Raw genomic sequence first — 22,979 nt, 5'->3', positions numbered from 1 at the left:
CAATCGGACATACTTATGATTTAAAACTGGTTGGAGCAGGCATATTCTTAACAACTATGGGCTAAATTTTGCCCATAAAAAAGATGGCTACCGGGATTTTAAGGTATAGAACATTACTGATTTCATGAGATGGTATAGCCTTCAATAAAACACCCTCACATAATATACTTATATTGACCTTGATTTTGAATAGGATTTTAATTGATGATTAATTACATTTTTCTCTGAGACTCCTCAAGATGTGGTGACCCTTTATCAGACAACCTTCCTGATTTTTTTTCAAACTCTTTTTTTTGATATCCGTAGCAAAACAGTTGTTCCCTGAACTTCTCTGGAGACCTAAATAGCGGACAATCATTTGCTACGTAGATGCAATACAAAGTATGTTCACTTGCTGCTGCTCCACTTTTCCTGTGTGTTTGGAGTGTATGGAACTTTGTACATGGACTCTTCTGAATTCACCATAATTTTTTTTGAATGTCGTCATTGCTTTTTTCACACACACACAAATCTATACTTTCAATAGAATGTACAGTGTACAGCTTTGTTTATATCGCATTTATACCAGTGTTTCAGTTAATTGTGTTTCTCTTACGTCCTAGTGGATACTGGGGTCTTGTACTTTAGTACCGTGGGGTATAGATCGGGTCCACTGGAGCCTGGCACTTTAAAACTTTTAGTGTGTGTATGTGTGTTCTGGCTCCTCTCTTCTATGCCCCTCCTACTAGACTCAGTTTATAAAAATGTGCCCAAGAAGCCAGGTGCATTTCTCTGGAGCTCCAGAGATTTTTTTTCCTTTAAATTTAATTTAGTTTTTATTTTCAGGTAGCTCTGGTTGTCAGACAGACTACTTGCTTTGTGGGACTTAAGGTCCATACACACTTAACGATAAAATGAGCGACGGCGCTCATTTTATCGTTAAGTGTGTATGCCGCCAGCGACGACCGATGCGCGGGTCGGCAACGATCGTCGCTGTCGGTAGGGCATGTATGAAGGATGTGGACTGTCGTCCACGACCTTCATGCAGGGATGGCGGGGGCGTGACGTCACTGAGCGATATGAGCGGTCATATCGCTCAGTGCGTACAGGCGGCCGCCGACCGGCCAGCCCGGGAGGGGGAGACGTTAGACGATGTCGCTCACAGAGCGACATCGTCTAATGTGTATGGGCCTTTAGAGTGGGGACTGCACCAACCTCCTGAGGGTTAATGGTTCGAAATCTCAGCTGACAGGACACTGAGCTCCTGAGGTGCTGATCACTCATCGTCAGTATGTGTGCTCACGCCAGCAGCTAGCCGCCACCCTCTAACAGATGCCGAAGACCAGGTGCGGTGAGTGTTACACCGGGGCCCCCGGTTAGCGGGTCCCCGGTGAAGTTTGGTGGCATGTCACGCGGCGGACATGGGCCCGAAGCTGTTGTGCCCGCCGCTGACAAAACTGGCTCAGGGCTATTAGCCCCGCAGTGCTCACTGTCATCTAAGGCTTTGTGTGGACTGTTGAAGACATTTCTGATGTGTTTTACACTTGTGGCCAGTATAATCTTGTGAGGGGCCGTGCGCCATTGCAAGGGGCGTGGCTTCCCGGAGCGGGACCGCGCCATTTCCTGCTGCTGCGGATCATCAAGGCTTCATGCACGCTGCTCCTCCAGGACCCACGCTGTTACAGACGGTTTAAGCTAGTACCAGGGGGTCATAGTCAGGGGGGAGCACGCCAGCGGTAGCGCCGCTGCACTGATATTGCATACACTTATTTTCACACATTGTGCTGCTGTGTTCTGTGTGCTGGGTCCGCTCCTCAGTGTCACTACAAGGACTCTAGGGCAGGCGGCATTCCCAACCGCGGTCCTCAAGGCACACCAACAGTGCAGGTTTTAGTGCTATCCAGGCATCAGCACAGATGGTTAAATCAAAATAACTGAGCTACTAATTAAGTCACCTGTGTTCAAGCCTGGATATCGCTAAAACCAGGACTGTTAGTGTGCCTTGAGGACCGAGGTTGGGAAACACTGCTCTAGGGTCTGTGTGGGGTGTTGGACAAGGGGGCTGCGCTGTGGTTTTCCTGCATAATGTCTGTGGACTTGGTTATGTGTACTGCTTGTAATTCTACCCCGTCTTCAGCGGGGTCACTCATGTGTGAGCAATGTTCCTTATCTCCTCAGGGACCAAGCTCACAGGCACCTGACTGGTTGGACAGCTTTAAGAGCATGATTCAAAATGTAAATTCTGAACTTACTGCAGCTAAAAGAGAGAGACAGGTGTTAAAACACTGCATTGATTGTGTGACTAAGGCAGTAGATTCCAGGAAGGCTTCTCAGACCCCTCTAGTGGCCTCCCATAAACTCTCCCTGCCACAGGTTCTCCAGTATGATTCTGATTCTGATCAGCCAAATGTGGATGATGATGATGATGATATGGACGAGGACAGCTCTCTGTCCCCTGGGGTGGAGGCTCTCATTTTTGCTGTAAGGGAGGTCCTCCACATACCAGATCAGGAGACGGAACTTTAATGTTAGACCCAGGAGTTCAACTACCTTTCCGGTGTCTAAAGAGTTAAACTCCCTGGCCATGGAGGCCTGGTTAAACCCTGATAAAAGATTTAAGATTCCTCAGAGATTTTTATCTACCTTTCCCCTTCCAGCTGAGGATAGGAAGGTCTGGGAAAACCTCCCCCCGTCGGTCGATACTTCTGTATCCAGACTGTCTAAGAAATTGGTACTACCTGTTCCCGGGGCTGTGTCCCTGAAGGAGCCAGCTGACTGTAAAATTGAGACAACGCTCAAGGCAATTTATACGGCAGCAGGCGCAGCACAGCGTCCCACAATAGTTTGTGGGTGGATCTCCAGGGCTGTGGTAAAGTGGTCTGATAATGTTATTGATGGTTTAGACTCTATCCTGGGATGAGGTAGTTATTCTGTTGCAACATATACTGGATGCTGCAAATTTTATGATCAAGACTATTAAGGAGTTGTGTAAGATAAATGGCCACAGAACTGCTATGGCTGTCTCAGCACGCAGAGCTCTATGGTTACGTCAATGGGCTGCGGACGCTGTTTCCAAAAAGGGTGTAGAAAATCTTCCCTTTACAGGTGATGCCTTGTTTGGAGACAAATTAAATAAGTGGATCTCCCAAGCAACGGCGGGTAAGTCTACCTATCTGCCGTCGGCTGCGCCACCTGCTTCACGTTCTTACACCGGACCCTCCTTGCAGTCCTTTCGTGTGGCAAGTTTCAGAGGCAGGGGCCGAGGGGTCTCCACCACTTCCAGAGGAGCTTGTGATAAGTCCCATAAACCAGCACCTGCCGTCTCCCTGGACCAGACCACCGGATCTCCTGCCACTAAGCTTTCCGCGTGACGGTTGGCCCCAGCAGCAAGGCGACTTTCAGGTAGGTGCTCGTCTGCAACACTTCGCCCACGTGGGCGGAGTCCTGCCGGGATTCTTGAGCGAGGGACTTCGTTTCCCATGGATACCGGCTGGAATTTCAAACACTCCCTCCTCTCAGGTTTTTCAAGTCGGGCTTACCAGCTTTACCCGTAGCAAAAGTTACCTTACAAGGGGCTATTCAAAAACCTTTGCAGACGGGGGAGTTGTAGTTCCTGTACATCTTCTGTTATGCAACAGAGGTTTTTACACAAGTCTTTTTGTCATTCCCAAGCCAGACGGTTCGGTGCGCCCCATCTTGAACCTGAAGTCTCTCAACCTGTATCTGCGGGTGTTCAAATTCAAGATGGAGTCTCTGGGGGTGGTGGTATCCACTCTGGAGGAGGGGAAGTCCCTGGTGTCTCTGGATGTCAAGGATGCTTACCTACACATTCCCATATGGCTCCCTCATCAGGCTTACCTCAGGTTCGCCATCTTGGATGACCATTTCCCGTTTCAGGCCGTACCCTTTGGATTATCCACAGCTCCGAGGGTCTTCACCAAGGTCATGGCGGAGATGATGCTGCAGCTGTGCATGATGGGTGTTTACATAGTCCCCTATTTGGATGATCTCCTAATAAAGGCTGTGTCCAGGGAGCGTCTGCTGCACAACATCGACCTGACTACTCGCCTACTCACGGATCATGGGTGGATCCTAAATTTTCAGAAATCTCACCTGGAACCGACCCAGCATCTTCAGTTCCTGGGAATGATACTGGACACGGTATCTCAAAAGGTGTTTCTCCCGATGGACAAGGCCTTGACTATCCAGGTTATGGTCCGCTCGGTACTCAGTCCTCACCGGGTGTCTATACATCTTTGCATCAAATTACTGGGCAAGATGGTGGCTTCTTAAGAGGCAATCCAATGCGGCAGGTTTCATGCCCATCCGTTTCAGCTGAATCTGCTGGACAAATGGTCGGGTTCTCACCTGCATATGCATCAGTAAGTCACCCTCTCTCCGAAAGCCCGGATTTCTCTATTGTGGTTGCTTGAAATGCCTCACTTGGTAGAGGGCAGAAGTTTCAATATCCACTCGTGGATTTTACTGACAACGGATGCCAGCCTTCGGGGTTGGGGAGTGGTGACCCAAGGGGCCCAGTCAATTCAGGAATCTGCTTTACCGATAAACATCCTGGAACTCAGGGCAGTTTACAATGCTCTTCTACAAGCCTCCCATCTCCTGTAGGATCAGGCGATCCAGGTTCAATCGGACAATGCCATGGCAGTGGCGTACATAAACCGAAAGGGGGAACAAGAAGCAGAGCGGCAATGCGAAAGGTGTCAAAAATCCTCCTCTGGGCGGAGGCCAACGCAAGGAGCATCTCAGCCATATTTATTCCAGGAGTGGACAACTGGAAAACAGACTTCCTCGGCAGGCACGACCTCCAGCCGGGAAAATGGGGCCTACATCCCCAGGTGTTTCAGCAGTTAATTCACCGGTGGGGCTGTCCACAGATAGATCTGATGGCTTCGTGTCCTAACAAGAAGCTATGCCGTTACTGTTCCAGAACGAGGGATCCGCAGGCTGTAGCAGAGGACGTGCTGACACCGTGGACCTTACCAGTTTGTGTACCTGTTCCCTCCTCTACTGCTGATCCCAAGGGTGCTAAAAAGGCTAAGAAGGGAAAGCATTCTGCCAATTGTAATTGCCCCGGATTGGCCTCGACGGGTGTGGTACTCGGATCTCCTGGTCATGGCTCTGGAGGATCCCTGGCCTCTGCTGCTCCAAGACAATCTTCTTCAGCTAGGTCTGTTCGTCTATCCAGACTTACAGCGGCTACGTTTGACAACTTGGAAGTTGAGAGGGAGATTCTAGCAAGAAAAGGTCTTCCCTCCTGGGTTATTTCCACCATGGTCCAGGCCAGGAAGATGGTTACGTTGAAACATTATCATCGTATCTGGAAAAAGTATGTTTCCTGGTGTGAAAGTAGAATTTAGAATTGGTCCTTTTCTACTTTTCCTGCAAGCGGGAGTGGATATGGGCCTACGTTTAGGCTCCATCAGTGTCCAGATTTTGGCGCTCTCTATTTTCTTCCAGAAACAACTTGCCATGTTGCCTGAAGTACAGACTTTTCTGAAGGGTGTTCTGCATATGCAACCGCCCTTTGTACCTCCCACGGCTCTGTGGGACCTCAATGTGGTTCTGTCCTTTCTCCAATTGGATTGGTTTGAACCCGTACATATGGTGGAGTTAAAATTTCTCACCTGGAAGACTGTGATGTTATTGGCTTTTGCGTCTGCCAGACGTGTCTCTGAATTAGGGGCCTTATCTTGTAAGAGCCCTTATTTGATTTTTCATGCAGACAGGTCAGAACTTAGGACCCGTCCCCAGTTTTTGCCGAAAGTGGTGTCCGCTTTTCATGTGAATCAGCCTATTGTGGTTCCGGTGTTGTCTGACGCTTCAGTTGGTCCTGAATCCTTGGATGTGGTCAGGGCTCTGAAGATTTATGTCAAAAGGACGGCCCGTCATCGGAAATCTGACTCGCTGTTTCTCCATTATGATGCCTACCAAGATTGGTCGGCCAGCTTCTAAGCAATCTGTTGTTCGTTGGCTCCGGTTGACCATTCAACAGGCCTATGTGTCGGCGGCTCTGCCTTTGCCGTTGTCTATTTAGGCCCAGTTGACGAGGTCGGTGGGCTCTTCCTGGGCGGCTGCTCGGGGTGTATCGGCCCCACAATTGTGCCGAGCTGCGACTTGGTCTGGTTCGAACACCTTTTGTTAATTTCTATTGGTTCGATACCTTGGCCATGGATGACCTTCAGTTTGGTCAGGCGGTTTTACAGGGCTCTTAGCACTCTCCCACCCATTTGGGAGCTTTGGGACTTCCCCATGGTACTAAAGTACAAGACCCCAGTATCCACTAGGACGTAAGAGAAAATAGGAATTTGATACCTACCGGTAATTCCTTTTCTCCTAGTCCGTAGTGGATACTGGGCGCCCGCCTCAGTGCTTCGTTCCTGGTTACTTGTGTAAGTATTTGGTTGGACCGGCGTTGTGGTCCTGTTATGTTGTTGGTATAGCCGTGCTATCCAAGTTAGGTTGGTGTTTCTACCCTCTGTTCTGGTTGGCGCCCTCCTTACGTTCATGGTTGTGTATTGGCTTGTTGCCTCATCGCAGTTGTATTGTTCTTCTCTCATGTTATGTCCGTCTCCTCGGTAACAGTTTTCCTAGACCCGGGGTGGGGAACCTTTGGCCCTCCAGCTGTTGAACTACATATACCAGCATGCCTTGTTACAGTTTTGTTATTTAGCCATGCTAAAACTGTTGCTGGGCATGCTGGGATGTGTGGTTCAACAACAGCTGGAGGGCCGAAGGTTCCCCATCCCTGTCCTAGACTGAGTCTGGTAGGAGGTGCATAGAGGGGAGGAACCAGCACACACATACACACACTAAAAGTTTTAAAGTGCCAGGCTCCAGTGGACCCGATCTATACCCCATGGTACTAAAGTACAAGACCCCAGTATACACTACGGACTAGGAGAAAAGGAATTACCGGTAGGTATCAAATTCCGATTATCGTTTATAAGACTAGTTGTGTCATTGTGTTCTTTATGTAGCTCTCTTATTGACAGTATAGAAATATTACAGTGTAATAAGAATTTCTCATGTAACAATGTTCTTGCATCTTGATTTGTATTGTGCTTGCAGGCTCCATCCGGGTTGGTGTAGTAGCAGTTAAGTTGGGAATGATGCCAATATGGACTAAATCTGGGGAAAAACATGCTGTCACAATGTTGCAAGTAAGTTAATATGACGAATCATTTCTGTTAGGCTTCAATATTTGTCTCCTGTTCGCTTGCTTAATGATTGTTTTTTTTTGTGCTATTTGGTATATTTCTGTTTCTCTTTTTATCTGCATCTCTGTTATGCATTATTACTTTTATGCAATATGTTTTTATCCTTTTGTTTGAAGCGGGGTTGGGGAACAAAACCGTTAAACTGGTTTAAAACTTTGTATTTATTTTGGGTTAAACTAGTCTTTTTGCTTTTTTTTTTTTTTGTCTTCTTTCATTTAATGTTTTAATGAAAAAAAAAAAATGACTCCGGCTTATTATATTATCAACCATATTTTAATGCTTTCTAACATTAACAAACCAAAGATGGATTGTTAATGTTAGAAAGCATTAAAACATGGTTGATCAAGGTTTCTAATAGCAATGTTTCACAGTATTAATATAATAAGCAGAATTAATTTTTGTTTTCATTAAAACATTAATGCAAAAAAAAAAAAAAAAGGTTTAAACCAAAAAAAAGGTGGTTTTTTTTTTTCCAACCCTGGTTTGAATTAAGCAAACTGTAATTATACTAAGCAAATAATGTTCTTTGTTTTTGTTCAAATACAGAATGCTGTGTTTGTAATGTGAGCCTGAAATTTGCAGCACAAATTTCTTTTTCTTTTTTTGTCGAAGTCATATGCCTTGACTTCTGCTGGTGGATCTAAATTTCCACCAAAGTGTGTAGGGCATACACTTTCTCTCATGGTTAAGCCATAACTGAAGTAATAAACCAAGCAGTATAAAGGAACTAGCAGGTTTTATTCTATGAATAGGGTCGATCTGAATGTCAAGAGTTTGGACTTAAATTGTAAACATCACATTATGCAGAGTGTGCTTTTGAAGAGGTTTCCACCTCCCTACACCTAGACACACTTCCAGTGTGAGTCCCCAAAGCCTACAAAGTGTGGCGTGCGCCTTAGAGTCTGCAGAGGGGATCATAGGGTTTCAGTGACTTGCAGTACACATTCAGGAGGGGTGGTATTCATGTGACCGGCTGTCAGCTGACCGACAGTCACATGACCTCCTCCATCCTCCCGAGGGATCACTATCCCGATGGTCGGCATGCCAACCAACAGGGACTATTTCCACTCGTGGGTGTCCACTGGTCGCCACCGAGCCCGCAAGGGGCTTGCTGCACTCGCCCCTCCCCGCCGGGATCCCGGCGTCGGTATGCTGCCGGGATCCCGGCGTCGGTATGCTGACCGGCGGTCTCCTGACCGCCGGTCAGCCGTACTACACCCTTCAGGAGGCTTCATAAACGGAGTCCACTGTTTACACAATTTCTGCGTTTTCTGAACACATGATTTACTGTATAATTGAAATTGCTACTTTTAATTCAATGTGTGAACCATGACTATATATGAAATGTCACTCTTGTTCAGAAAATATAGGGTTAAGGAGAATATTTGAAGATACGTTGACTTGTTTAGGAGGCTTAATTGCAGATATAGAAATAAAGTTGAAGTAGCATGTTAGCAGATGGATACATCCGCATAACATGAAGGATAAATGAGAGCTTCTGCCTGTAGGAAATTCTTGGTGTATATTTGAGTTCTAATACAGGTTGAGTATCCCATATCCAAATATTCCGAAATACGGACTTTTTTGAGTGAAAGTGAGATAGTGAAACCTTTGTTTTTTGATGTCTCAATGTACACAAACTTTGTTTAATACACAAAGTTATTAAAAATATTGTATTAAATGACCCACAGGCTGTGTGAATAAGGTGTATATGAAACATAAATGAATTGTGTGAATGTACACACACTTTGTTTAATGCCCAAAGTTATAAAAAATATTGGCTAAAATTACCTTCAGACTGTGTGTATAAGGTGTATATTAAACATAAATGCATTCTGTGCTTAGATTTAGGTCCCATCATCATGACATCTCATTATGGTATGCAATTATTCCAAAATACGGAAAAATACGATATCCAAAATACCTCTGGTCCCAAGCATTTTGGATAAGGGATACTCAACCTGTAATACCTTTTGTATTATTGCTGCTGCTCAGCTTCCAGTTACTGATATGCTCACACTGCAGCATAAACAAAGCTTCTCATGGTGACTGAATTATTATTTTCCTGTATTAAAGTAGACCTTTCATATACATATGTTTTAAGCCTTCTCTGTGGCCTGCTATCCAGTTGATGATAAAGCTTTAGCACCTAGAATGTCAGAAGGAAGGTCTGATGTGTATTGCAGTTCCCAATATAGCTTCACTTAACCTGCAGTTAGTGAAGCGCCGTGGGGGTCACAGGTGACTGCACTGAATGCTCAGCAAATAAGTGTGACATTTAAAACATTGCACCAGACTTGTTATGTGCCTGCAAGGCTGTCAGGGTGTAGCACAAATCAAGGACTGCTTTGATATTTTAATGCAGTTGTAGATTCTGATCATATGTGATGGAATTGCCCAAACTGCTCGCTGACACTGCCTGAAAGGAGTATTATTTTAAATTGCTACATCTCTAGAAGAACTTTTGAATTATCACATGGATTTTAATTAGACCTCAACATTTAGTGTGCAGTTGTTAATTGACTAAGACTAAGCTTGTCTTATTACAGTTAATTTGCATGAAGACAGTAGGCATACAAAATGCTTGTTGAGCTGCAGAAAATGTAATAAGTATACTTACAGAATTCTGTTGGAACACATTTGTTGTCTGTCCCATATAGCCTTGTTTGTAGTGTCCCCATCACAATGATACTATAGCCGATTTACAACGGCACCATGACAATAATGTTATTGCTTGATTTGTGTTACCTAGCATTGCTAGGGAAAGGGTATCACATGCAGGAACAGTGCAAAGCCAAGTAAGGAGCAAACTTGCACCGTGGCTAAATCACTTTTTTGCAGGTCAACCCTAATGAGAAAAAACATTTGTTAACTTTAAATCTAGACAATTTTTTTTGTTGTTAACTTTTCACCTGCTGAAAATGATTGGAAGTCTGATTTTGGCAAGTCCTCCTTCAGTGCTACAGCCCACCAGTCTGGAGAATGGACGTGTGAACCAGCTTCATACTGTATTCCTGTTTTAATCGGAAGATACTGCGCAGTAGTCAATTCTTTTCACTCCCTTCCACACCCGTTCTGTTTTTGCTGATGGGCGTGGTATAATCATTTCAGCTCGTTACCCCCAGGGTAGTGAGGGCACCCAACCCGTTACGCAGCTAAACCTGATTACTATGAGCGCGATATGCACGATAACGGGGATCACTTTAGAAAGGAGATTGGGCGTGATTTATCATTTGAATACCACCCACTGTATTTGTGATCATTCTTTGTCACATTTGGTTACAGGCAGAAAATAATTTTATGCTTAAGAATCAGGGTTGCACGATTTGAATCAAATCAATGATTTAAATCAAATGATTAAATAATGATTTAAATCAAAACGTTAAAAAACTACAACTTTTGCTTAGAAAGAGATAGACATGTACAGTAGGTGGGGGCAGTCCTTTTTTTTTTTTTTTTTTTAAGCTCAGTTGGGGAGAATAATGGATGGTGTATAGGAGATTCTACCAAGTGACGTATGCTGGAATACTATGGCAGACTGTTTGGAGTCCTTTCTGAAAAACTATTCTAACCATTCTTGTTAGTGTATGTGATGAAAACAGAGATGATATCCCACAAGACATTACAGGTTGAGTATCCCATATCCAAATATTCCGAAATACGGAATATTCCGAAATACGGACTTTTTTGAGTAAGAGTGAGATAGAGAAATCTTTGTTTTCTGTGGCTCAATGTACTCAAACTTTCTTTAATACACAAAGTTATTAAAAATATTGTATTAAATGACCTTCAGGCTGTGTGTATAAGGTGTATATGAAACATAAATGCATTCTGTGCTTAGACTTGGGTCCCATCGCCATGAGATCTCATTATGGTATGCAATTATTCCAAAATATGGAAAAATCCGATATCCAAAATACCTCTGGTCCCAAGCGTTTTGGATAAGGGATACTCAGCCTGTATTAGCAAAGTTAATAACTTTGGTATTAAGCGGAGTGCTAAAGATTTTTTGGCACGACTGAAACTTGTAGCTGTAGCCCTGGATCGTGCACAGAGACGCAACTGCACAATCAGTGAGGTCGTACAAGTGTGGAAGAAGCTGTTAGATGATCTTGAAGAGATTTGACGTCACAGCAATGTAGTAAAGATGGCAATGGCGAGCTAAAATTACACTTACAGATGCCCACATGCTGGCTAATCTACTTAATCCTAGGTGCAGGGGAAACAAGCTTAGTCCTGCTGATATTGAGACTGCTATTGCTCATGTCAATAATCGTCAACTTTTGCCTGTCATCAACTTTCGTGCATCCATGAAAGGATTTGCACCATACATGTTTGAAGTGGACATTTTAAGCCGTATATCTCCTCTAGCCTGGTGGATGTCCTACGCAGCTCAACTTCAGTTAGACACTTCTGTAGTAAATCTTCTGAAGCAGATGTTCACCGCAGTTTCATCAAGTGCAGGAATTGAAAGGATTTTCTCAATGTACGGTTTTGTACAATCCAAAACACTTTTTATGCAACCCTGTAAAGAATGTATTTCAAAACAGGAACACAACCTACCTGTGCGTTCATCTTTGTATAACTTACTAGTTAGTCATCACCAAACAAAAGTACAAATTAATGGTCTTAAGTTTTGTTAAATATTGTTAACTATTAAATATTACTGAATATTGCCTGTGGGTGGGGGTGGGGTGGATGGGGGAGAGGATCCAGGGGGCGCTGCGGGTGGGAGGATGGGCAGGTGCGGGGGTGCTGTGGTTGGGGGAGGGCGGGTGTGGGGCTGCCATGGTTGGGTGGGGGAGGGGCGGTGGGTGAGGGGTTGTCTGCGGGTAGGGCAGGGGCAGGTGCAAGGGTGCCTGCGGGTGGTGGAGGGGTGGGTGTGGGGGTGTGGTAGGGGTTCAAGAGGCGCCACAGGTGGGGGAGGGGGGATGCCTGAAGGTGGGGGAGGTGCCGCTGGTGGGGGAGGGGCGGTGTGCTGCGGGTCGGGGAGTAGCGGGTGCAGGGGTGCCTGTAGGTGGGGGAGGGGCGGTGTGCTGCGGGTGGGGGAGTAGTGGGTGCAGGGGTGCCTGTAGGTGGGGGAGGGGCGGTGTGCTGCGGGTGGGGGAAGGGTAGGTGCGGGGGTGCCTGTAGGTGGGTGAGGGGCGGTGTGCTGCGGGTGGGGGAGGGGCAGGTGTGCCTGTGGGTGGGGGAGGGGCGGGTGTGGGGGGGCGCGGGTGGGGTGGGGGAGGGGCGGGTGCGGGGTTGTCCATACCTCTGGTCCATGGCTTGAACCATGTAATGTCCTCAGATGCTGCGCCCCAGACCTGCTCAGGGTGTTGGACTGAGAAGCGGAAGACATGATGGTGGTGCTGTCCCCGCACAGGGTGGAGTATGGTGCCCGGCTGCTGCAGGTGAGGTGTGTGGCTGGTGCTGGTTCCTGAAGCCCGGGTCAGGCAGCTGAGCAGTCCCCCATGCAGCATGGTACATAGAGAGGGGCGGCGCCTGGAGAGCTGTACCCCGGGCAGACTGCCGGCCAGGGAGAGCGCTGTGCCTCAGCCCCCCGTGCCTGCAGACATGCTGGGACAGACGTCTTACACCAGAGAAAGTGAATCCTGGACTGGTTGTTCATTTATCCATCTCCGCCCAGCGTTAGGCACAGAGTCACAGATCTGGGCTATTATATAAGAGATTCTTTAAAGTCTTCCAATAGCTTGCTGTCTTCCTTAAGCTTTTGTTGCTTTATGGGTAAATATTGGTAAAACTCCAAAATCTGATCACACTGCATGTTCCAAATGTTAATGTTAGTGGAAGGCACTATAGTCTCAATTTTATTTTATTTCCCTTTTCTTTGGACACATATTTTATATGGAAATGTGGTCTTTGCCTAGTCATAAGCTTTGTAGAATGATCCTGCCTTTGCCATAAGGGACACTATCACCAAAATTTATTAAATAAGTATAACTTTCTGGATTTAAGAAATCGCAGTAGTTTTTTTTTAAGGCAAGAAATGGAAAAAACCTGATGCTTAGGTCCAATTACAGCTATATGTTGACAATCACCCAAAACACCTGCGGATGTAAGAAAGAAAAAAAAAAGGGATGCTCAACCTTTAAAAACACAACTTACAAGAAAACGCTGGTGAGTATGTCACATTTTGGGGGTTCTTGTGGCGCTTGATGCATGAAGCTTGGGCTTCTTGTATGACTTGCACATAATGTACTAGGGATCTTGTTAGAACGTGTCAGGCTAGGAGAGAGTCTCTTGAATGAATGCACCGTGATGTGTAATGTGCAATAGTAGCATGAAGCCAGACTGGGCTAATCCCAGAGAGTAGGATGTGCTTGGAATGCTGGTGTGCTGGGCTAAACCCAGCAAGCAGGATGTACTTGGAATGCTGGTGTGCTGGGCTAAACCCAGAGAACAGGATGCACTTGGAATGCTGGTGTGCTGCGCTAAACTCAGCGAGTTGGATAGCTGGTGTTCTGATTTCAGTCCAGCGAGCTGGATGAACTTGGAATGCTGGTGTGCTAGTGGACTAGATGGAACAGTCTCGGGACTGCTGGTAATGGCACTAGACAGACATAGGCTGATACTTGTAGTTCTACAGTACGGGGACTGAGAATCAAAGCTGCAGCAGAGCACAGCAACCAGAAGCCTAGGAACGTTACTCTTGAAAGCAATGTTGTTCTGGGCAGCTTGCTGGAGTCAAAGGCTCTACTTTTATCCCCCTAGTTTTATTTTGACAGGCTGTGGAAGTCAGCTGACAGAACCAGAGTCTGAAAATGGTGGAATAGCGGTCAGCTGGGCACTGGCAACGTGGCAGCGCTCAGCAGCCGCAGAGTAAGGGAAAACTCATGAGGTACTCATGTGATGTACCGCATCCTAATTATAAAGATCAGTGCAGCTTGCAGCATCTTATGTCTTTTCTTTTTAATCACTTGGCTATTTTTCCCTTCAAAACCATTCATAACATTTTCTTTTTTTTTATATTTAATATAGTTTAAAAGTATTTTTAAAAATATATAGATATTACATTATGCACATCTGCAGAACGGATCTCCTTGTCAATAATTGGGGAAACAGTGGGATGGCGCGGTCCCATGTGATCTGACCATGCTAGTTAAGTGGTTAAGGATCATTATTTGTAACGTAGACTACCTCTGATAAATATGCACACCAGCGCCATCTTGTGATACCAACAGATTTTGCATCTTTCGCCATCGCCTTCTTGTGTTTTCAAAAGAAATCGCAACTTTAAAGATTCAAAATGGTCCTTCTTTGGATAGGAATACCCACCTTTAAAAGTGCAATAGATTTTGATAAGCTGGTACCCGAATAGTCTCTCTTTATTAGCACGATAGAAAGAATCCTACCAACATGTTCTTAAGGTCATTGTGACTCACTACACTAATGCTGCTTTCACATCGCAAACCCTGCTTTTGAAACGGTTCTTTAAACGGGTCTGAGTAGTTAAACCCTCTTCACATCGCATGTTGTAACTGGTATATTACCGTTTCATTACCGTTTTGGTACCTTTCACACTGAACCCGTTTCTCCCATAGAAAACAGTGGTTGTCATTTTAAATGGACTTTTCTGGCCCACACATTATTAATTATTAATTAATTATTAATAATTTGGCTATTCGTACGATGGAACCCAGCAGCTTCAAGCATCTTTACCATGTTTATGTAGATTACTGCATCCTTCACTGTCCCAGTGATTTGTCTACATATTTCTTCATCCCCTCTCATCCTAAGCAGCTCCCTAACCTCCTCATCACTCCAATTTGCCATTTTTAACTGTATTCTGTATAAAAAAAAAAATGCTTCTTCACTCTCATGTGTTTCCTCCAGTTTATTTCCTGCTTCTGCCTGGTGACATCACGCATGGAGGCAGCCTATCACCTTCTGTGGTTTGGAAATACCGTTTCAGAGCCTTTCACATTGCACAATGAAACGGGTCTGAACCGTGTAGGACCCTGCTTTTTAACCGTTTTAAAATACCAGTAATCTGTAACCAGTAAATTCAAAGTGGCCCTTTCACACCGCAGCTAGAACCGTTTTGGAAGGCTTAAAAAACTGCAATTTACCGGGTTATAGCTGCGGTGTGAAAGGGGTATAATATTCAAGCCTTTCTCACACATGTTCATTAAACAAACAGAAATTTAAGCACAATAATCTTCACAAATAAACCTCTTCATTTCCATAACAATCTTTCCCCCAACTCTTATATTTTCATATAGAAACTCTATATCCTTTGACTTGAAATAACTGCCCATTCTATTCACATTATGTATCCATGCAGCAATAACAGTTAAAAAAAAAAAGAAAACTCATTCTCTCCCCATTTTCAGAGTTTATGGAAGCACACAATTCTTTCAACAGTCTAGATGTGTCCTAGACGATGGTACATCTCGTCTGATGTCTGACGGCCTCCTGAAGAGATGACTCCTCTTCAACTGATGTCCTAAAATGAAAACTGCACGGTCCTATGTTTTTTAATATGTGCTCCAAACTGATGAATACTTGAAGAAACCTTGTTGTGTTATTCATAGCTCTCGGGAATGCATTTCTTATTCAGTTATTCCATGGCAGTTCTTACAGAATGTCTCTAACCTTTTCTGCAAGGACAAATAGCAGTATCAATTTTCACGTAAAACACATTTTTCACTAACTAGTTGTAGTAGTATTATTATTATTATTATTATTGTTGTTACCAGTTATTTTATATAGCGCACGCATATTCCGCAGCGCTTTACAGAGAACATTTTCCCATTCACATCAGTCCCTGCGCCAGCGGAGCTTACAATCTATATTCCCTATCACCTGTACACGCACACACATTCACACTAGGGTTAATTTTGTTGGGAGCCAGTTAACCTACCAGTATATTTTTGAATTGTGGGAGGAAACCGAAGTACCCGGAGGAAACCCACGCAAGTACAGAGAGAATATACAAACTCCGTACAGTTGGGTCCATGGTGGGAATCGAACCCATGACCTCAGTGCTGTAATGCTTACCATGGGGGTCATTCAGACCTGATCGCTCGCTAGCTATTTTTTGCAGCGCTGCGATCAGATAGTTGCTGCCCATAGGGAAGTGTGTGTTTGCTTTGCAAGTGTGCGATCGCATGTGCAGCCGAGCACTACAAAAAAGTTTTGTGCAGTTTCTGAGCAGCTCAGAACTTACTCAGCCGCTGCGATCACTTCAGCCTGTACTGGCCCGGAACTGACGTCAGACACCCGCCCTGCAAACGCTTGGAGACGCCTGCATTTTTCCAACCACTCCCAGAAAATGGTCAGTTGACACCCACAGACACCCTCTTCCTGTCAATCGATCCGCTTTGCACCCGTACGACGCGCAGTTCGGACCTGATAGCAGCGAAAAAAACCTAGCGTGCGATCAGGTCTGAATGACCCCCACTACACCATCCGTACTGCCCAGTACTACTAACAATATAGTATTATCCATAGGATGTACCATAACAATTGAACACTCTCTCCATTAGTATCTAGCTTTTCCATGTGTTTTATAATGTCTTTAAGTGTACATTGAATACACTATACAGTACCATTCCAACACATTGAGTGATAAAACACCCACAATATGGCTCATAACCTGTCATAAGGATATGTACTATAATAATTTATTCTTTTTATGAATCCCGTATTTGTGTAATGCATCTTTTCTTGGCAAGAAATATGTAGTCAGACTTATACTACTAGTATAGAGGTCTCTTGCTGTTGGCAAGTTCCTAATAATCCAGCAGTTAGTATTTGCTGAAAAAAATATCTCCTTTTTCCCCTTTAAATTATGTTCAAGACAGATGAGTTGTGAGTATTGCATTTGAATGTACTGATTCATTACATTTAGAATGTACATTTTAAAGAGAATTAATGTCAAACAACTTATATCGGAATCGAATGACCACTTCGAAGCAGTGTTTGGACCTGTTTAAGCGCAATCCGAAGGAGTTTCTGTGCCGTTTCGTGACTGTTGATGAAACGTGGATCCATCACTACACACCAGAAATGAAAGAACAGTCAAAACAGTGGACTTCACCCGGCGAACGTGCACCAAAGAAGGTCAAGACTGTTCCATCGGCCGTTTTGTGGGATTTGAAAGGCATAATCTTCATCAACTATTTGGAAAACGGAAAAACAATCACAGGGCAGTATTATGTTCAGTTTTTGGGCAGATTCGACAACGCATTTAAGAGAAAACGGCCCCACTTGGCGAAGAAAAAAGCGCTGTTCCACCACGACAAAGTGCCGGCACACTCGTCCCACATCGCCACAGCGAAATTGGTCGAATTGGGCTACGAATTGCTGCCGCATCCACCGTATTCTCCAGAGTTGCAGAGCCCCTGCGACTTCTTCCTGTTTCCAAACATGAAAAAATGGCTCGGCAGAAAGACATTTGCATCGAATGAGGAGGTCATCGCCGAAACTGAAGCCGATTTCGCAGAGTTCGACAAATCCTATATTTTGGAGGGCTTGAAAAAAATGGAATATCGTTGGGCCAAGTGTATCAAGCTTAAAGGGGACTGTTGAAAAATAAATCAAAATTTTCCCAATAAATTTTTTTTTTCTTGCCTAACACTGGTACTTATCAATCACCCCTCGTACACCTTTTTGCAACCTATAGTCACATAACTAAGCACAACCATAGATCTTGCAATTATAGCATAAAATAAAACCACTTCAAATCATGATTATTTTAATATCCATTTACAGCGAGTACAGTATCAGTCGTACAAAACCAGCTAACAGTATGTTTCCTATTATTTCAATGAGATTAACAATGTATCCATCTTTTGTCTCCTCCTAGCACTCTATCCCTCCAGAGATATTTCCAGACCCAATTGCGGTCAGTGCTATTGGCAAACCATCAACACTTTAATTGCCGTTTCACTGGTTATCCATTGAATTTAGTGGTAGCTTCCTCTTAGGTCCCTATGTCTGTTATTGATATACTCTGCAAAACTTATTTAATGAAGTAAATTGTGCTTATCCTTCAGTTCACGTATGTGGTGGATGGACAGGGTTGCACTTCTGTTTGTCCACATATTTTATGATTGGCAGTTATCAGAATTGCTTTTTACTGATCACAGTGCCGAAAAATGTTTTGGTATTAGACCACCACCCCTGTAAGTGCCCTGTGGCACCTCAGAATGTTACAGCACCCAGTTTTGGAACCACTGGTCTATAACATAAAGTATTTATCTGTTTTTCCCCTGAGGCACTGAAACATTTCTCTCTTTGAGTGATGTCACAAACTTGGGCCAAAATCACTGTAAAGGGCAAGAGCTGTGATCACGTAGGATAACTAGATTCAGATGTCCTAAACTAATTATACCAATGATTGACATGTTTTAAGTCTGTGTTTTTATCCAAAAACTACTATAAAATCTAGTGTAGCCCATTTTCCTATACACATATCTGGACTTTTGAATCTCATTAAAAAGAATGCTTCATTTTTCCTTCAGGATATTGCAAGTGACTACACTGCATCTTCACTGGAACAGATAATCTGCCTTCTTTACCTATGCAAATTATACTGAGGAAGGGATGAGTTTGTACAGCATTAATCATCCGACTATCTTGAATTACGAAGTTTTGGCAAAATGTTTTATACACTATTAAGAAAGAAATCAAATTAATTTTAGATATCTTAAAATTCTCCATAAGAATTACTATATGCACAGGAGAAGGAAACGTTCTAAATGAGTATTCTAAAAACCATTATTTGTGCTAGATTTTGAGTCTTTTCAACATTTTTTTTTATTTTTTTTATTAAGTGTCCCACAGCATTACAGTAGCAGCAGAGCAAGAGCGGTATATTCTCCCAAGGACCTCCATAATTGGCATCTGCAAAGTCATTAGCTGGACATGTTCTCTTGAGTATATTTCTTTTCCATGATTCCCTGTAATTCCAAATTTGGTTCAATGTGAAAAGATATACTTTTATTAATCCTTTATTAATGTTCTAATAGACTATAAAAGATGACTTTTAGCTCAGTCACATCTGTGACTACAGTAGTAATAGAAATATGTATACATTGTAACACACTTTTCATTTCAACTATCAATTTGCAAAAATACGAACATTGGAGATTTATTACAGGTTGAGTATCCCTTATCCAAAATGCTTGGGACCAGAGGTATTTTGGATATCTGATTTTTCTGTATTTTGGAATAATTGCATACCATAATGAGATATCATGGTGATGGGACCTAAGTCTAAGCACAGAATGCATTTATGTTTCATATACACCATATACACACAGCCTGAAGGTCATTTTAGCCAATATTTTTTATAACTTTGTGCATTAAACAAAGTGTGTGTACATTCACACAATTCATTTATGTTTCACATACACCTTATACACACAGCCTGAAGGTAATTTAATACAATATTTTTAATAACTTTGTGTATTAAACAAAGTTTGTGTACATTGAGCCATCAGAAAACAAAGGTTTCACTATCTCACTCAAAAAAGTCTGTATTTCGGAATATTCCGTATTTCGAAATATTTGGATATGGGATACTCAACCTGTATCCCCAGTGTATTTTAGAGTTTCAAAAGACACTCATTGTGTGGCAGATCCATCAAAACCGACAAAGCTTTTAGGGAGCGATGTAATTAACTTCTCCACTTTCTAGGAAGCTTAATACCCCGTAATCATGATCTTGCTTTAAAAATCGATTTATACATAGCACCCTCTGCAGTATACCACATATAAATAACAAAAGCATAAAAACATTCTCTATAGAACAATGTGGAGTCATTCAGACCGAACGTATGCAGAGATCTGCACCCATCTCTGAATCAGGTCCAGTGTTTCTTCTCCCAACATAATGAATTTCCTGCTTTCCTCCTCCTCTTCCAGAAAACCACAAGCTTGGGAAAGAAATAGTCTATCTATGGTAATAATGTTATGCCAATGTAACATCTTCCCGTGTCTCCCCAACAGACCAAGGGGGTGATTACGAGTTGTTCGCTCGTTATTTTTTTTCGCTACGGAGCGATTAGTCGCAAACTGCTGGTGGTGCTGTCCCCGCACAGGGTGGAGTATGGTGCCCGGCTGCTGCAGGTGAGGTGTGTGGCTGGTGCTGGTTCCTGAAGCCCGGGTCAGGCAGCTGAGCAGTCCCCCATGCAGCATGGTACATAGAGAGGGGCGGCGCCTGGAGAGCTGTACCCCGGGCAGACTGCCGGCCAGGGAGAGCGCTGTGCCTCAGCCCCCCGTGCCTGCAGACATGCTGGGACAGACGTCTTACACCAGAGAAAGTGAATCCTGGACTGGTTGTTCATTTATCCATCTCCGCCCAGCGTTAGGCACAGAGTCACAGATCTGGGCTATTATATAAGAGATTCTTTAAAGTCTTCCAATAGCTTGCTGTCTTCCTTAAGCTTTTGTTGCTTTATGGGTAAATATTGGTAAAACTCCAAAATCTGATCACACTGCATGTTCCAAATGTTAATGTTAGTGGAAGGCACTATAGTCTCAATTTTATTTTATTTCCCTTTTCTTTGGACACATATTTTATATGGAAATGTGGTCTTTGCCTAGTCATAAGCTTTGTAGAATGATCCTGCCTTTGCCATAAGGGACACTATCACCAAAATTTATTAAATAAGTATAACTTTCTGGATTTAAGAAATCGCAGTAGTTTTTTTTTAAGGCAAGAAATGGAAAAAACCTGATGCTTAGGTCCAATTACAGCTATATGTTGACAATCACCCAAAACACCTGCGGATGTAAGAAAGAAAAAAAAAAGGGATGCTCAACCTTTAAAAACACAACTTACAAGAAAACGCTGGTGAGTATGTCACATTTTGGGGGTTCTTGTGGCGCTTGATGCATGAAGCTTGGGCTTCTTGTATGACTTGCACATAATGTACTAGGGATCTTGTTAGAACGTGTCAGGCTAGGAGAGAGTCTCTTGAATGAATGCACCGTGATGTGTAATGTGCAATAGTAGCATGAAGCCAGACTGGGCTAATCCCAGAGAGTAGGATGTGCTTGGAATGCTGGTGTGCTGGGCTAAACCCAGCAAGCAGGATGTACTTGGAATGCTGGTGTGCTGGGCTAAACCCAGAGAACAGGATGCACTTGGAATGCTGGTGTGCTGCGCTAAACTCAGCGAGTTGGATAGCTGGTGTTCTGATTTCAGTCCAGCGAGCTGGATGAACTTGGAATGCTGGTGTGCTAGTGGACTAGATGGAACAGTCTCGGGACTGCTGGTAATGGCACTAGACAGACATAGGCTGATACTTGTAGTTCTACAGTACGGGGACTGAGAATCAAAGCTGCAGCAGAGCACAGCAACCAGAAGCCTAGGAACGTTACTCTTGAAAGCAATGTTGTTCTGGGCAGCTTGCTGGAGTCAAAGGCTCTACTTTTATCCCCCTAGTTTTATTTTGACAGGCTGTGGAAGTCAGCTGACAGAACCAGAGTCTGAAAATGGTGGAATAGCGGTCAGCTGGGCACTGGCAACGTGGCAGCGCTCAGCAGCCGCAGAGTAAGGGAAAACTCATGAGGTACTCATGTGATGTACCGCATCCTAATTATAAAGATCAGTGCAGCTTGCAGCATCTTATGTCTTTTCTTTTTAATCACTTGGCTATTTTTCCCTTCAAAACCATTCATAACATTTTCTTTTTTTTTATATTTAATATAGTTTAAAAGTATTTTTAAAAATATATAGATATTACATTATGCACATCTGCAGAACGGATCTCCTTGTCAATAATTGGGGAAACAGTGGGATGGCGCGGTCCCATGTGATCTGACCATGCTAGTTAAGTGGTTAAGGATCATTATTTGTAACGTAGACTACCTCTGATAAATATGCACACCAGCGCCATCTTGTGATACCAACAGATTTTGCATCTTTCGCCATCGCCTTCTTGTGTTTTCAAAAGAAATCGCAACTTTAAAGATTCAAAATGGTCCTTCTTTGGATAGGAATACCCACCTTTAAAAGTGCAATAGATTTTGATAAGCTGGTACCCGAATAGTCTCTCTTTATTAGCACGATAGAAAGAATCCTACCAACATGTTCTTAAGGTCATTGTGACTCACTACACTAATGCTGCTTTCACATCGCAAACCCTGCTTTTGAAACGGTTCTTTAAACGGGTCTGAGTAGTTAAACCCTCTTCACATCGCATGTTGTAACTGGTATATTACCGTTTCATTACCGTTTTGGTACCTTTCACACTGAACCCGTTTCTCCCATAGAAAACAGTGGTTGTCATTTTAAATGGACTTTTCTGGCCCACACATTATTAATTATTAATTAATTATTAATAATTTGGCTATTCGTACGATGGAACCCAGCAGCTTCAAGCATCTTTACCATGTTTATGTAGATTACTGCATCCTTCACTGTCCCAGTGATTTGTCTACATATTTCTTCATCCCCTCTCATCCTAAGCAGCTCCCTAACCTCCTCATCACTCCAATTTGCCATTTTTAACTGTATTCTGTATAAAAAAAAAAATGCTTCTTCACTCTCATGTGTTTCCTCCAGTTTATTTCCTGCTTCTGCCTGGTGACATCACGCATGGAGGCAGCCTATCACCTTCTGTGGTTTGGAAATACCGTTTCAGAGCCTTTCACATTGCACAATGAAACGGGTCTGAACCGTGTAGGACCCTGCTTTTTAACCGTTTTAAAATACCAGTAATCTGTAACCAGTAAATTCAAAGTGGCCCTTTCACACCGCAGCTAGAACCGTTTTGGAAGGCTTAAAAAACTGCAATTTACCGG

The 22,979-nt window shown here is 43.6% G+C and overlaps 1 protein-coding gene across 1 annotated transcript in view; it reads left to right on the top strand.

Moving 5' to 3' along the window:
• The window catches only part of MRPL3 (mitochondrial ribosomal protein L3), a 227,919-nt gene that overhangs the window by 8,176 nt on the left and 196,764 nt on the right, over positions 1–22,979 (top strand). The window contains exon 3 of the mRNA XM_063922364.1: positions 7,069–7,160. Coding sequence (XP_063778434.1) covers positions 7,069–7,160 — 92 coding nt within the window. The remainder of the gene's footprint in view (positions 1–7,068; positions 7,161–22,979) is intronic.

The sequence above is a fragment of the Pseudophryne corroboree genome, chromosome 5 (genome assembly GCF_028390025.1).
Source record: "Pseudophryne corroboree isolate aPseCor3 chromosome 5, aPseCor3.hap2, whole genome shotgun sequence".
Classification (NCBI taxonomy): Eukaryota; Metazoa; Chordata; class Amphibia; order Anura; family Myobatrachidae; genus Pseudophryne; species Pseudophryne corroboree.
The sequence above is the reverse complement of the archived record's forward strand: the minus strand, read 5'-3'. Positions and strand labels throughout refer to the sequence as shown.